The sequence below is a fragment of the Prosopis cineraria genome, unplaced genomic scaffold (genome assembly GCF_029017545.1).
Source record: "Prosopis cineraria cultivar Desert tree isolate PC_DT_omini unplaced genomic scaffold, ASM2901754v1 PC11, whole genome shotgun sequence".
NCBI classification, from domain to species: Eukaryota; Viridiplantae; Streptophyta; class Magnoliopsida; order Fabales; family Fabaceae; genus Prosopis; species Prosopis cineraria.
Genome location: NW_026555342.1, coordinates 1,706,433 through 1,719,691, shown reverse-complemented (window position 1 = coordinate 1,719,691; position 13,259 = coordinate 1,706,433). Strand labels below are relative to the sequence as shown.

General features: G+C 30.5%; 1 protein-coding gene across 1 annotated transcript; it reads left to right on the top strand.

Moving 5' to 3' along the window:
- The first annotated feature begins 4,868 nt into the window (after nt 1-4,868).
- LOC129285727 (serine carboxypeptidase-like 16) lies at nt 4,869-10,774 on the top strand. Its single transcript, XM_054921582.1, has 14 exons — nt 4,869-5,125; nt 5,241-5,377; nt 5,587-5,663; nt 5,759-5,881; nt 6,702-6,804; nt 6,971-7,008; nt 7,105-7,206; nt 7,431-7,517; nt 8,501-8,668; nt 8,754-8,825; nt 9,175-9,299; nt 9,454-9,567; nt 10,324-10,378; nt 10,464-10,774. Exons 1-14 carry the CDS (start codon nt 4,977-4,979, stop codon nt 10,545-10,547), a joined length of 1,434 nt encoding a protein of 477 aa, XP_054777557.1. The 5' UTR covers nt 4,869-4,976; the 3' UTR covers nt 10,548-10,774.
- The last annotated feature ends 2,485 nt before the right edge of the window (nt 10,775-13,259 follow it).

Below are 13,259 nucleotides of genomic sequence, written 5' to 3'. Positions count from 1 at the left end.
AGAGCATTGGGTATATTGTGTTAATAAGTGGTGTATTTTTTTTTTTTCTAAATAACTTTTCAAAAGAGCAAAAATCTTTTTTAAGAGAAAAATATTTTACTTAGTATAGGTATTCATCGTTGTTCGAATAAAAGTAGATAAGCAAAAGTGCACTTTAATTCTTTTTTTTTTTTCCTCAATAATTTTCACTTCATCCTCTTGACCTTCTTCAACCTTGTGCTTCACCGTCTTTGAGGACTGAAGGATGCTCGGGAGTCACAAGGACATTTGTTAGTTATTTTGACTGTGGGTTAAATGGTTCTTTACTTCTTTTTACCAAACTGTCTTCCAACAAACCAACAATTTTTATATCTTCCTATTGCAATTTACATGGCATATCGTTGCATCCTCAAATATTTTTCCAATTTAACTGAGGATGTTCTCGAATAAAAAAGGTCTTCAAATGTCATTTTCCACTTTCGCGGTCTCAAGACGCTATCTTCCCTCCTTATAGGAGGAAGATGGTAATTTTTTCAGACTTGATTTCTCTCTTCTGCGTCATTTTTCCTCCGCCCTTTCATTGTACCTGCAAAAGATCTGGACCGTCTAAGTTTAAAGTTTTAATTTTAATTTTAATTTTATATTTATTAAAAAATTATAAAAATATAAAACGTTTTAATAAATATAATCACCAGGATGGTGATTTAAATTTAATATTAAATTTTTTATAAATTAATTATTCAAATATACTTTAAACAGTATAGATACTTTTTTATTTTAATAAATATAAAAAATAAAAAATATTAAATTTATACGTTCCAAATCTTTTCTAAGTACAATGGAGGGATGAAGGGGAAGGGGACGAGTCCAATTTTCTCATTCCTAAAATTATCATTTCCCCCTTTTGAACCATAATCTATTTTCTCACATTTTAGGTGCCAAATCTTCTTCAATTATATCTCATTTTCTATTGAATACTTACAATTTTTCTCTCTAACGCCCCAACTGCCCAACACCCATGTTCTAAAATTTTGGTATCCATCACTTTTTGAAGACTCTCCCTAGTAGATGTTGTATTCAGTAAAGGACCATAGTAGCAATATAATATAAAATTAGGACTAAAGACTAAATTGAAAATATATCCTAATGAAAAATGATCAAAATACCCTCCATTAAAATAAAAAATATTCCCATCATTGCTGGAGCTACCACAACCTTAACAAGTTCTTTTAATAAATTACAAGTATTATTAAAATAATAAGTTAAGTTATGATTTTAATAAGTATGACAAGTTATGTTATGCTTTTAATAAGTCACCATAACACAAGTGAACTTGGTGTGTGTGTAATATTTTGTAATATATTTTTAAGAAGTATTAATAGTACAGTGGTCATATTGTTTTTGGTGAACTTTATGATCATAAATTCAAACTCTCCTTAATCACCTTTAAACAATTATATTTTGCCTGAATTCTAACTTGCAACAATGATTGCTGTAGCTCTAATGGTTGGCAATGGTGATCTGGCGATTGACACTCCGGCGGTGGTGGGGGTAATTCTTTATTTTATGGGAGGGTTTATTCATTTATTACCGAGACATATTTTTAATTTGATCCCTTAATCTTGTATTATTATGATTGTAAAATTTATTAGTCTTAATTTTAAATTATGTTGCTACTGTAGTCCTTTACTAAAATTTTCTTTACACACACATGATACACACTCACACATAATCCATCCAATATTAAATGTAGAATTTAGTTGTTTTATCTTAATAAGATCTCAATCTTTTTTTTAAATGAAAAATTTAAGTGAGTTGGATTTCAAGAGTCACCAAATATAAGATTTCAATCTTTTTTATCTTTCATTTTTCCCCCTCAAATCACTTAATTTGCCCTCCTGATTATGTAGAACTATTATGAGAAATGATTTCCGTCTTGATCTCTTAGAGTCTAGATTAGTTGCTGAGTTGCTCCAAGATTCAGCCTCCTGATTGTATTCTAAGGGGGAAAAAGGGAAAAACATTGTGACCAATCTACACTGAATGGCTAAATCAGACCAGAAATGTAACTATTTTTCCCTGGGAAAAAAAAAACAAAGAATAAGAAGACAAGTAAACAACAAATGTAGTTTGTTAAAATTAAGTACCAAAAAAAAAAAATAGAACAAGAGATTTTAACGGATAAAAATAGACATTTTCACTCACTTGAGTCCCAATCATACCATTAATGCAACCCCTTTTAATTGATTGAATGTATTCTTTCACATCCAAATGCAAAACCTCATCTTCTTGTTGACCTAAACCAAAGCCATGTCCCATGTATTCAAAATTGAACATATGCATGGCCGTCACTTTCATCTTCCTATTGCACTAAAAACTAGGAGTATTTAATTTGTATTCGTCTCAATTAACTCGATATCATCTCTATTATATTAGGATGGGTCTTGTCTCGGCTTGAAAACAGGACGGGATAGGAAAGAGGTTCGAGATGATACACAAGATTAGCATTGTGACGTGATATCTTGTCTCGAATATTATACATACATACAAAAATATATATATATATATATATTATTTTTTATTTTAAAAATATACATTAAATATCTTAATTATATCAATTATAAATTCAATGCATGTAATTCTTATTTAAAACAAAAGTTTTTTATATTAATAATTTTAATGACATAAAATAAATAAGGTGATATCTTTTTTATAAGGTATTAATTATATCAATATAATTTATTTTTATATCTATCTATTTAATAACTTTTATTTATATCGTATTTCTTACTTTATTTTCAGAAAAGTAATTAGCTTAGCACATCTCAACTAAAGTAGAAGAATAATAATTTAATATTGTGTTTGACTTGCATGTTGTTGCTGCTCTTATAACCTAAAAATAACTTATAATTGCTATTATAATGTGTAGTTGTGATTAATATAATTCAATAATTAATTTTAAATTATTGTGATTTATGTACTTGTATTATTTTAATTTTGAACTTAATTATATGATTTAAAATTTTAATGAATGTTATTATCTAGATCTTTCTTTGATGTTGTCTAATTTATCAGGACAGTAGGACGTCTCGCTCTTATCTTAGTCCTGTCTTGATTCTTAACGGGACGGGATACAGGACATGGGTGTCTCGATCCCATTTTGTCCTGTGAACACCCTCTATTAAAAACTAGACTTGTTATTGAACCAATCAAAATATTAACTTAAAGGTTAATGGTTAAAATTATAATCAAACCATGATCAAATGAGTCATAAATAAAATATTTTAATAAATTGATCAAGATATTAGTATACTAATTTATTGATTCAACCAGGCAAGTTCAACTCAGATTTTGCATGAAGATATTGTCTGTACCTTGTTCTCAATGGTAAATTGCTGAAGTAAATGAAGCCAAAATCAACTTTAAGGCAAAAAAAAAAAAAAAATAAAACCGAAACAAAAAGGACAGTGTGAACCTAATCCCATGTGGCCACTGGGTAAACGAGTTATTTTGACTGGGGGTTACATCATACATTTTACCGAACCGTCGTATGCCAAGTAACTGACTCGTCTCTTTCTATTAAATTACACGTGCTCAAAAATTTACCAATTGACCAAATTGACCACGTCTAGTTGGGTGGTTGACAGTGAGATATGGATGGAGAAACTTCGAAGTTGAAATAGCCTGTGTCCAAAAAGTTGAATTTTTTTAATATTACAATAAAATATTCAATGAGACAAAATATTAAATTAGAGTTCGAAATTGTATTTTTTGTTCATTTTAAACTTTAGATACTAGAGAATAGGGGGGAAAAACAACTTCAGAATACATTTTCAAAAAGTAAAAGAATAATTTTACCCTCAAATTATAGGTCCAAGACCATTGGAGACCTATAGTCTAAATTTTAAATTCCCAACAAACAGAAAAAATGATAATTATGGATTTTGTAAACATATTAATAACATTTAAAGACATTAAAATATTGAAATGCTAGAGAAACACCATAATCTTTATTTACAATTAAAATAATTCTAATTCCAATTATTGAAATAACTAATAGGAAAGTTACTCATGAATTAAAAAAAATTGATTGTAAATTTAAGAAAGATCATTTGTAAATATATGAAAAGTCAATTATCAATGAATATATAGTTTTATAAATATATACATTGTCACTCATAAATTTAAAAATAATTACTTTTAAATTTTTAAAAAATTATTTATAAATTTATGAAAAGTTAATTGAAAATGGATATTTAAAATATAGGAGGTTTTCTCTAATTTATTGAGACTATTCACATCCATTTGCAATTGAGGTTTCATACATTCACAAGTAATTCACAATTGATTGTTTCTGAATCACAAATTACATATAAATTCATGAGACTATTCATTTACAACTAAATTTTAATAAATAAACTAATGGCTTTTCCAAAATTCACTGATAACTATCATTAAATTTGTAAATAATGGCACATAAATTTATAAAACTATCTATTTATTTATAAGTAACTTTTCATTGATTCACAAGTAACAAAATTTAAATTTATGAGTTACATTCTACTGGTTATTTTAATAATTATTTATTTTTAATTATAAACAAAGACTATGGTCTTTTTATATTTCAATAATTCAAGATTTTTAGTTGTCATTAATACTTTAACAAGTTCTGTAATTGTCATTTTTCTCAACAAAAAAATTAAAATAAATCAATCAGCCATGCCTACAAGAAAAAATCATCAACCAAAGCGAAGCACAACTCTTCAAAAATTCAACAAGCACAATGTTCCAACGCAAAAACATTCAATTCTCCTGGCCGAATCAAACCAACATTCAGGTCAAAAAAAATCCAAACTACGGGTCCTAAGGAAAGCAAGAACATCGGTTGAAGACCTGGGAATTGATGATACGTCAGGACCATTTAAGAGATGCACAGGTGATACTATAAACATCAACGTGTCTTCAAGTTCATTCACTGTTTGAGCTACACAGAGAAAATGGCTCCGTATCTTCACCTTAACTTAGCAACCTGGCTTTTCACACAGTTACTGCTTCTTCTGCTTCTCTTCAGAAATGCAGATTGTGGCCACATAGTCAAGACTCTTCCTGGATTTCCTGGTGAACTCCCATTCAAACTAGAATCCGGGTACTCAATATTCCTTCATATTTCAAGCCAGCTTCACTATGTTTGATATTTTTCTGTGTATTTGCATAACTCATTGTTCATTGTATTGTGATTTTTTTTTTTTGGCATGATGAAGATATATAGGAGTGGAGCAATCAGAACTGTACTATATTTTTGTGGAATCTACTGGGCACCCAAGAACTGATCCTCTTCTGCTATACTTAGTGGGAGGTCCTGGCTGTTCTGGTTTTAATGGATTCTTCTATCAAACTGGTATTCTTTTTCTTCTTCCTATAAGCTATGGTCGCTCAAATAGTCTTTATTTGTGGATTACGTAGTTCTATTAACTTGAATAAAGTTCCATGTCAGCATTTAGCAATCTTTCAAGAAGCTAAACACCATTATCTGTTTTAGTGCATGTTTGGTTTTGCATTGGAAACCAAGCCAACTAGTTAAATATGGTTCTGGTGGTTTTCTTGCAGGTCCATTGGCTTTCAATGATTCTCACTATAATGGGGGTTTGCCAGAATTATACTTAAGACCTTATGCATGGACAAAGGTGAAGAGTGGTATTTTTCTGTCATAGTGGTGTGTAATTTGTACATACATACATACATACATACATAATGTTAATTTCATCATCAACTTTGGCAGACTGCTAGCATCATATTCCTAGATGCACCTGTGGGAACTGGATTCTCCTACGCTAATGACCCAGAAGGTTTGGTCGTATCAGACACATCATCAGCAAGACAAACTTACAAGTTCCTAAGAAAGGTTAACATATGGATTAATTTACTGTTTACTCCCTTACGGTTTGCCCAAAACCTAAAATTTCAACTTATGGTTAGGAGTGTGTCATTTAAACAATTTTGATCTGTTTTGTTGTAACATCCAAATTTCAAAGAAAATACTTAGAGCATTGATAAAATGACAAACGCTAAGATTATTAAGAATATGTTTCACTTATATGTTGAATGGTATCATGATATTTTAAGCTATTGTTAGATTTAAGCAAATATTTCAAAAGTTAGCTTAATTCTCATAATGGCTTGAGAAAACCATGAAATTACTTGAGATCTTAGTGGAACATACTTTTCACCTGAAAAATATTCACTGTTTTAACACTCACATACATGAAATTTTCACAGGGTAGTTAATAAATTATTAATAGAACAAAGGACAAGGGACCGGTTTAATGACACTTCAGATCATAGTAGAGGTGTGCATCACCCAGTGACCGGTGGGCCCAGTTCCACTTGGTTAAATCGGGTTGGTCCAGGCCTAAACAGGAAATTAACTGGACCAAAACAGAACAAATAAAAATGAGTTATAGGTCAAATAAGGAAATGTAAACTCTACAACAACAACAACAAACAACCTTATTAGGTAGGGTCGGCTACATAGATTACATAACACAATTGTGCTTTATTAACAGTCAAGTCTTTATATGTATTGTTAATAAAAAGATCTCTTTCAATAATCTCATTGAGTGTTCGCCATTTATCGTAAAACAAAAAAATGATCTCCTTTCTCTATATCAGGAGCTAAGAGTCATAGCATTTACTGACAGTAACTTTTACTCCAAATATTGCAGTGGCTGGCAGAACATCCTCAGTACATGGATATCCGTATCTTCATAGCAAGTGATTCCTATAGCGGCATAGTTGCACCAATCATTGTTCAGTATATTTTAGATGGTAATTATGAATAATCAACCTTTTATCCTAAAAAAAGAAGAAGAAGAAGAAGCTTCAACTTCTGAAATATGAAAGCGATGAAGATAAAAATCTCAAACCGCAGTTCAGTATAGTTTTAGTTTCATCAACCACTAATCACCAGCTTGGTCCTTTAATTAAACTGCAGATAATGCTGCTGGAGTAAAGCCACACCTGAAATTAATAGTGAGTGATAAATGATTTACCAACAAACATGTGATGTGTGTTTTGAGTTATGACTACTTGCAATGTTCAAATATTTAAAAAAATGAGTGCATTTAGGGATTGATAAGTGGGTCTCCACATCAAGGCATTGAGCTAGAGGCAAATGCAGAAATAGAGGTAGCTTATAGATTGGGACTCATAGGAAACAGACTTTACCAGGTAATGAAGTCAAATTTTATCATACTTCTTTAATTTTTCCATTATGTAAATTTATTAGGAGAATTACATACAAGTATCCTATAACATATTTAAATACCACAAGGTCTGTTGTCATTTGCTTTGGCTAAGTTGTTAATGGATCTTATGGTATTTAAATATGATGTAAGGGACTTAAAAGTAATTCTCCCAAATTTATCTTGGTTAATGTTTGTGTTCACGCACAGAGAGCCAGAGAGAGCTGCAAGGGACAGTATTTTAGTGTGGACTCCTCAAATAAAGGATGTGAAGAAGCACTTGGACAGATTGATGAGGTCTTATTCTGTCCTGTTTTAAATTATTTGTCAGCATTAGTTTTCTTTTTCTAACAAACATTTTGCTAGAAAAGCAATTACTGTAGTTTGACCTAATTATCTGATACACACAAATATATATGAGAAAATTACGTATAAGTTCCGTAAAATAAATTTATTTACAAATAACTTATGTGAAATTCAAAAATCATAGCTAAGTCCTTGGGACCTAAGTGTAAATTAAAATTAGGATGCAAAACAATGATGTCCTTACTTATTTGGTTTAACTATTAGATATATGAAATTATAGCTGTAAACTATGGAAGTAATAATTGTAAATTATTGATGAGATAATTGTAAATAATTAGTATCAAACTTTGTTAGTAACGCAAAATTGGTTTAACTATTAAATATGTGAAATTATAGTTGTAAAACTAATTGTAAATTATTGATAAGGTAGTTATATATAACTAGTATTAAACTTTTAATGCATGATCAATTTAATTATTAGATATGTGAAGTTATAATTATTAAAAATCAAAGTAATAGTTGTAAATTATCAATGAAGCAGTTATAAATTATTTGATTGATGTAATGTATTTTTAATAAGGGCATTATTATCTTTGCACCTTAATTTTAAATTACACTCAAGTCTTAAAAGACCTGATTCTGGCTTATGAAGTTTGTGAGACTTATTTGTAAATATGTTTGCTTCACGGGCCTACACATAATTAATTTTCCTAGTATATATCCTCCCTCCCTGTTCTTGAACCTTTCAAAAATTTTCATTACTTTCCAAAATTACCCTTATTAAATTGTAAACTTGTTTTAATTTTATCTTTCCTAATATCCTTGTCTTCACTATTTTAAATATTAAAAGCTTTCTAGAATATGACTTCTATATGGGGTCAAAGACAGAGAGAGAAAGAGTATATAAAGCCTTCTCATTGCATAATGTGGTATTGCCGAGTTCTTAATGTTGTCTTTTCATCTGAAATTTGCAGCTGCTAAATGATATATATCTTGAAAATGTTTTGGGTCCAAAATGTGTGACTAATTCACCAAAACCAGATGAAGATGAAACTCAATCTGGTAGAAGAAGAATAAGAAGTCTCCAAGGAGAGAAAGCAAGACGTTTCTCTGGCCTATCTTTTCCACAATGGTGGTGCAAGGTCTACAGTTAATCATCTGTATACCATTTTTATCTTGTTGCCCTTTCACAGCATTATTAAGTACTCACCCAATTTTCATATGCAGAACTCTGCTTATGCACTTTCATATGCATGGGCAAACAATGAGACTGTTAAAGAAGCACTTCGTATTAGAGAGGTAGATTTTTTTTTTTTTTTGGTTGTCTTGCAGTATTTTAATTTGAAGTCTCCTGCTTCTCTCATGTATAAAAGGGTTTTATATCTTGATCAAATATAAGCCATCAATATCTATTTCACAGATATTATGAAAATTATTTAAATGTAGTTTAACTAATTGAATATACACCAAAGCAAAGTTATTCACTAGAATAAAAAAGGTTTATTACGCTGAGATTTCACACCAGTTAAAAACAACGGTGTAAAAAGTGCGCACAATGACAGTTTTGTAAATTAACAAGTTCATGATCTCAAATCTCTGTTATATATATATATATATGATTCGTTCATAGTTTTCATATTGTATATAGGGAACTGTTGAGAAATGGTACAGATGCAATCTTGTCATAGAAGAACTATACAATCATGATATTGCTTCTGCCTTTAGCTACCAGAAGAATTTTACTAAAACAGATTTACAGGTTTTGCTCTATACGTAAGTATCTTGAGTCTTCTTCTTCTTCTCCTTTTTGGAAGTTGTGATTATATTTCAAAGAAAATTACTCCATATCAGATTTTCCACATTGAAGTTGAAGTTCCATTCACTCAGGTCAGCTAAAAATGTTTCACCTTTTTTCCTCTTGTTGTAGGGGTGATCACGACCTTGTTGTCCCACATTTAGCCACCGAACAATGGTTAAGAGCCCTTAATATAACAACAGAGTATTCTTGGCGTCCCTGGTTTGTGGATGGTCAGGTTGCAGGGTGAGTCTTCACGAGTTTCAACTCTGTATATAATTTTTTTTATATAACTATCTAACTAAGTTAAATTCAAGTATTGTCAAATCTAGTAGCTCTCCTAAAGATTTTTTTTTTAAATAATTTTTTTCGTTCTTGTGTGTAAGTCATTTTTAACTAATTCACATATATTGAGGAAGTTGGTTAAAATCAATTCATGTTCTTAAAATAACACATTTCCAAAAATATACTTATCTCTCCCAATTCCTCTCTCCCCATCATAATTATATAACAATATCCATAGCAAGGGCATGCTTCATAAGTTTTCCAAAGTAACATATAAATGTAAATATTAAAATCTCGTAAAAGATGACTTAAAAATAAAAACAACGTACTTTTTTACCTATAGAATATCAACATCGACATAAACACAGAGTCATTGAATTTCAAAACATAAAATGCCACATGACACAACCTATATATTCATTTTATGTTTTATATATATATCATCAGCCAGATTTGTCCTAGCTATGGTTGATTTTTCTTTTCTCATTTTTTTCCAATTCCAGCATGTCTATATGCACGTTGAGCTCAAGTGTCAAGACAACATTGATAGTTAAGGGCGAGTTTAGTTTCACATTGAAAACCACTAAAACCATAGTTCTAATGGTTTCTAAAGTGAAATCAAATATGTTCTAGGTTATGACCTGCAAAACATGCATTAGCTAGATGACAGGTTGGCTGCATCCTTCATGCGAATCTGAGTATTAGTTGTTGGTGCAGGTACAAAATTATATATCAGAGTTATTCATATCGCTTGACATATTTAACTGTGAAGGTAAGGAAAATCATCACAAGTTATTCCTCCAAGAGATATCAATGAAATGCATAAAACTAATGTTTTGTGTTTGTGGCTAAAACAGGGGTCAGGGCATTCTCCCACAGAGTACTACAATAAAAAATCCTACGAAATGTTTGCAAGGTGGATCCATTTTTATCCTGTCTAATTTTATAGTTGCCAGCACACCCAAGAACATTGTAGGCCTAGAGTAATTTCTGGTCTTTTTTTTTTTTTTTGTGACAATGAAGAGTAATGTTTAGATGAGTTGAGTCACAAGGACCAATATCTTCTCATTTCAAGCATTTTCTGAAGCAATGTCTCTCTTTTGTTTTGTTTTGTTTTTCTTTTTCTGCCCCTTATCTTGAACCCATGGCTTCTTTATTGCAATTTCCTTTCGTTCTGTTTCATGGTTTCCTTGAAAAATCATTAGCTGTAAGCTTTTTTGAAAATTTTCAGAAAATGATCACAATGAAATGTTTTATTTATGATGAAAGAAGAAATTGTACAGGGAAGCAGATGAGCCCTTAAAATAAAACCACCATTAAAGCAGCGAAGTCCTAGAATCTAAAAAGTAAAAACAGAAAGAAGACAACAAATAAAATATAGATACATAAAAGCATAATCAAGGAAGGCCTTCCCATCTACCAGACATCAATAACGAAGGAATCAGCTTTCTCTTTCCCTTGCCTTTACTTTACACCAAACGAGATCACCAAACAAGTGATATTTTTGGGATTTTACTTCTAAAAACATAGAACAAAAATTAGATACATTAAACATTAACTAACATAAGCCATAATCATACCAATAATCAAGCCCCAAAAGTAAGCTATTCTATCCCTTGCAAATGCAAGACTTCAGCGGTGAATGCCATGGTCATCAGTATAATGGACAAAGCCAGTAATTTAAGAGGGTTGGACTTATTTAAATCGAACTTGAAGTATCCTATTTTTTTAAAAAAACTCATATAATCAAACCCGGTCCTAACTTTTTTTGGGCGGATTTAAGCTAGGCTCAAATTACCGACTTTAATAATGGTAATTATTTGAGAAACAAATATTATGTGTCATCAATTAAGGTTTCAATTGGTGGACATCTTTATTGCAGTTTCACTTGTTTTAAGCAAATACTCCCAACATTTCTTATTATAAGACCCTTCCCATGATTAATATAAGGTTCTTTGTCTAAAACCTCAATTTTTTTCCTATATGTCCTTTGATTTGATATTCCCTAACAAATTAAAAGAAATCTTATCTAACTAAACAAGCTCTTCTAATCAATGAACTCCATTGAGGGTAATTTAAAAAAGGATAAATAGGCAAAAATATCTACAAAGTGATCAACTGAGGACACCCAATATTTTAAAATGAGTGAGAGGGTAAAAATACTTACAACGTTATATGAGTAAGTGCAAAAGTGACCAAACCATTAATTTTAATCGTTAAATGCTAACTATGCATGCAACGTGTCAAAATTTGTTAACGTGGACTAATAAAGAGGCAAAAATACCCATGAAATCGTCGGCGAGGAACAAAAATACTTATAACGTTATCAAAGCTAGTGCAAAAGTGACTAATCCATCAAATTCCTTAAATGTTGATTGTTTAGTTGATACCCAAACAAAAGTTGACCATTTTTCATCGACACGGACAAACAATATTCCCAATAAAATTTTCTAAAGTTAATCGATCATTGTATGAATATCATGTGAGAAAATGCTGTTTTGACCGAATATCAAATTAAATTACTTGTTTCTTTATAACAATGACGAAAGCTATTTGAAAATTTTAAACCTATCATAAATGAAAATGCTTAAGGTTGTAACAATGTTCTTAAGGTAGGATGGTGCAGGAGATGTGCTCAGTCTTGATCTTCGATTGTGTATAATTTATCTCACTATGTTGAATATCAAATTTTGCAAATAATAAAAATGAGTAGAGAGGAAGGAAGGAAGGAGGCGAGATGTGTATTAATGAAAAAAAAACCATATGGCATGAATTTTGATGAATTTGTCACTAATTATAGATACTCATATGATGATGGATCAACATCCATAAAAAATTTTTTAGAAATTTTTTTTATCTACATCAGCAGCAAAATAGTCAACTTTTGTTTAAATGCCAGTTAATCGATCAACACTTAAGAGATTTAATGAATTGATCACTTTTACACTAACTCTGATAATGTTATGGTTGTTTTTGCTTTTGACCAACAATGTTGTAGATATTATTACCCTTTTATTAATACACATCAGCAAAAGTTAACACATGACATGTACAATTAACATTTAACAATCAAAGTTAATGATCTAGTTACTTTTGCACCCACTCATATAACGTTATGAGTATTTTTATCCTTTTTCTCACTTTAAAATACTAAATGCCCCTAACTGACTCTTTGTGGATATATTTGCCCTTTTATCCTTTAAAAAATATTAACTAATTTTAACAAAATTCCTTAATCTATGTAAAGTGGTTAATAGTTTCTTGTAAAAAAGATTGCAAGGAGCATTTTTTTGTGTTTTGTAGCTTCCTTTATAATATGCTTGTCCTGTTTCCCTTTTCTCCTTTCCACTGTCTTTTCTTAATTAGTTTTTAACCCTTTTCACATTATTTTGCTACCTTTTACCTACTTGCTGGTCCTTCGCCTGGTATCTACACAAAGCACGTCAATTTCTTACTCTCTTACCGGGTAGAGTCCTGAAGCTAGGATAGGACAAGTTCACCAGAGACTTTTGGCACATTGAATATCTCAACCCACTTAGGATTTTGGATACAGAGTGCTAATCCAAATTCGACACGAATGATATGCAGACTCAAATCTCTAGTTCAAATGACAGGAAAAATTATATCACCAATACTTTCCTGGTTTTTAAGAG

What these genes read in the sequence shown, in the direction of transcription:
- LOC129285727 (XM_054921582.1), top strand. Translation starts at nt 4,977, where the DNA reads ATGGCTCCGTATCTTCACCTTAACTTAGCAACCTGGCTTTTCACACAG. An exon ending in AGCCACACCTGAAATTAATA is followed by an intron (nt 7,009 to 7,104) that starts GTGAGTGATAAA and finishes GAGTGCATTTAG; the next exon opens with GGATTGATAAGTGGGTCTCC. An exon ending in TTCCACAATGGTGGTGCAAG is followed by an intron (nt 8,669 to 8,753) that starts GTCTACAGTTAA and finishes TTTCATATGCAG; the next exon opens with AACTCTGCTTATGCACTTTC.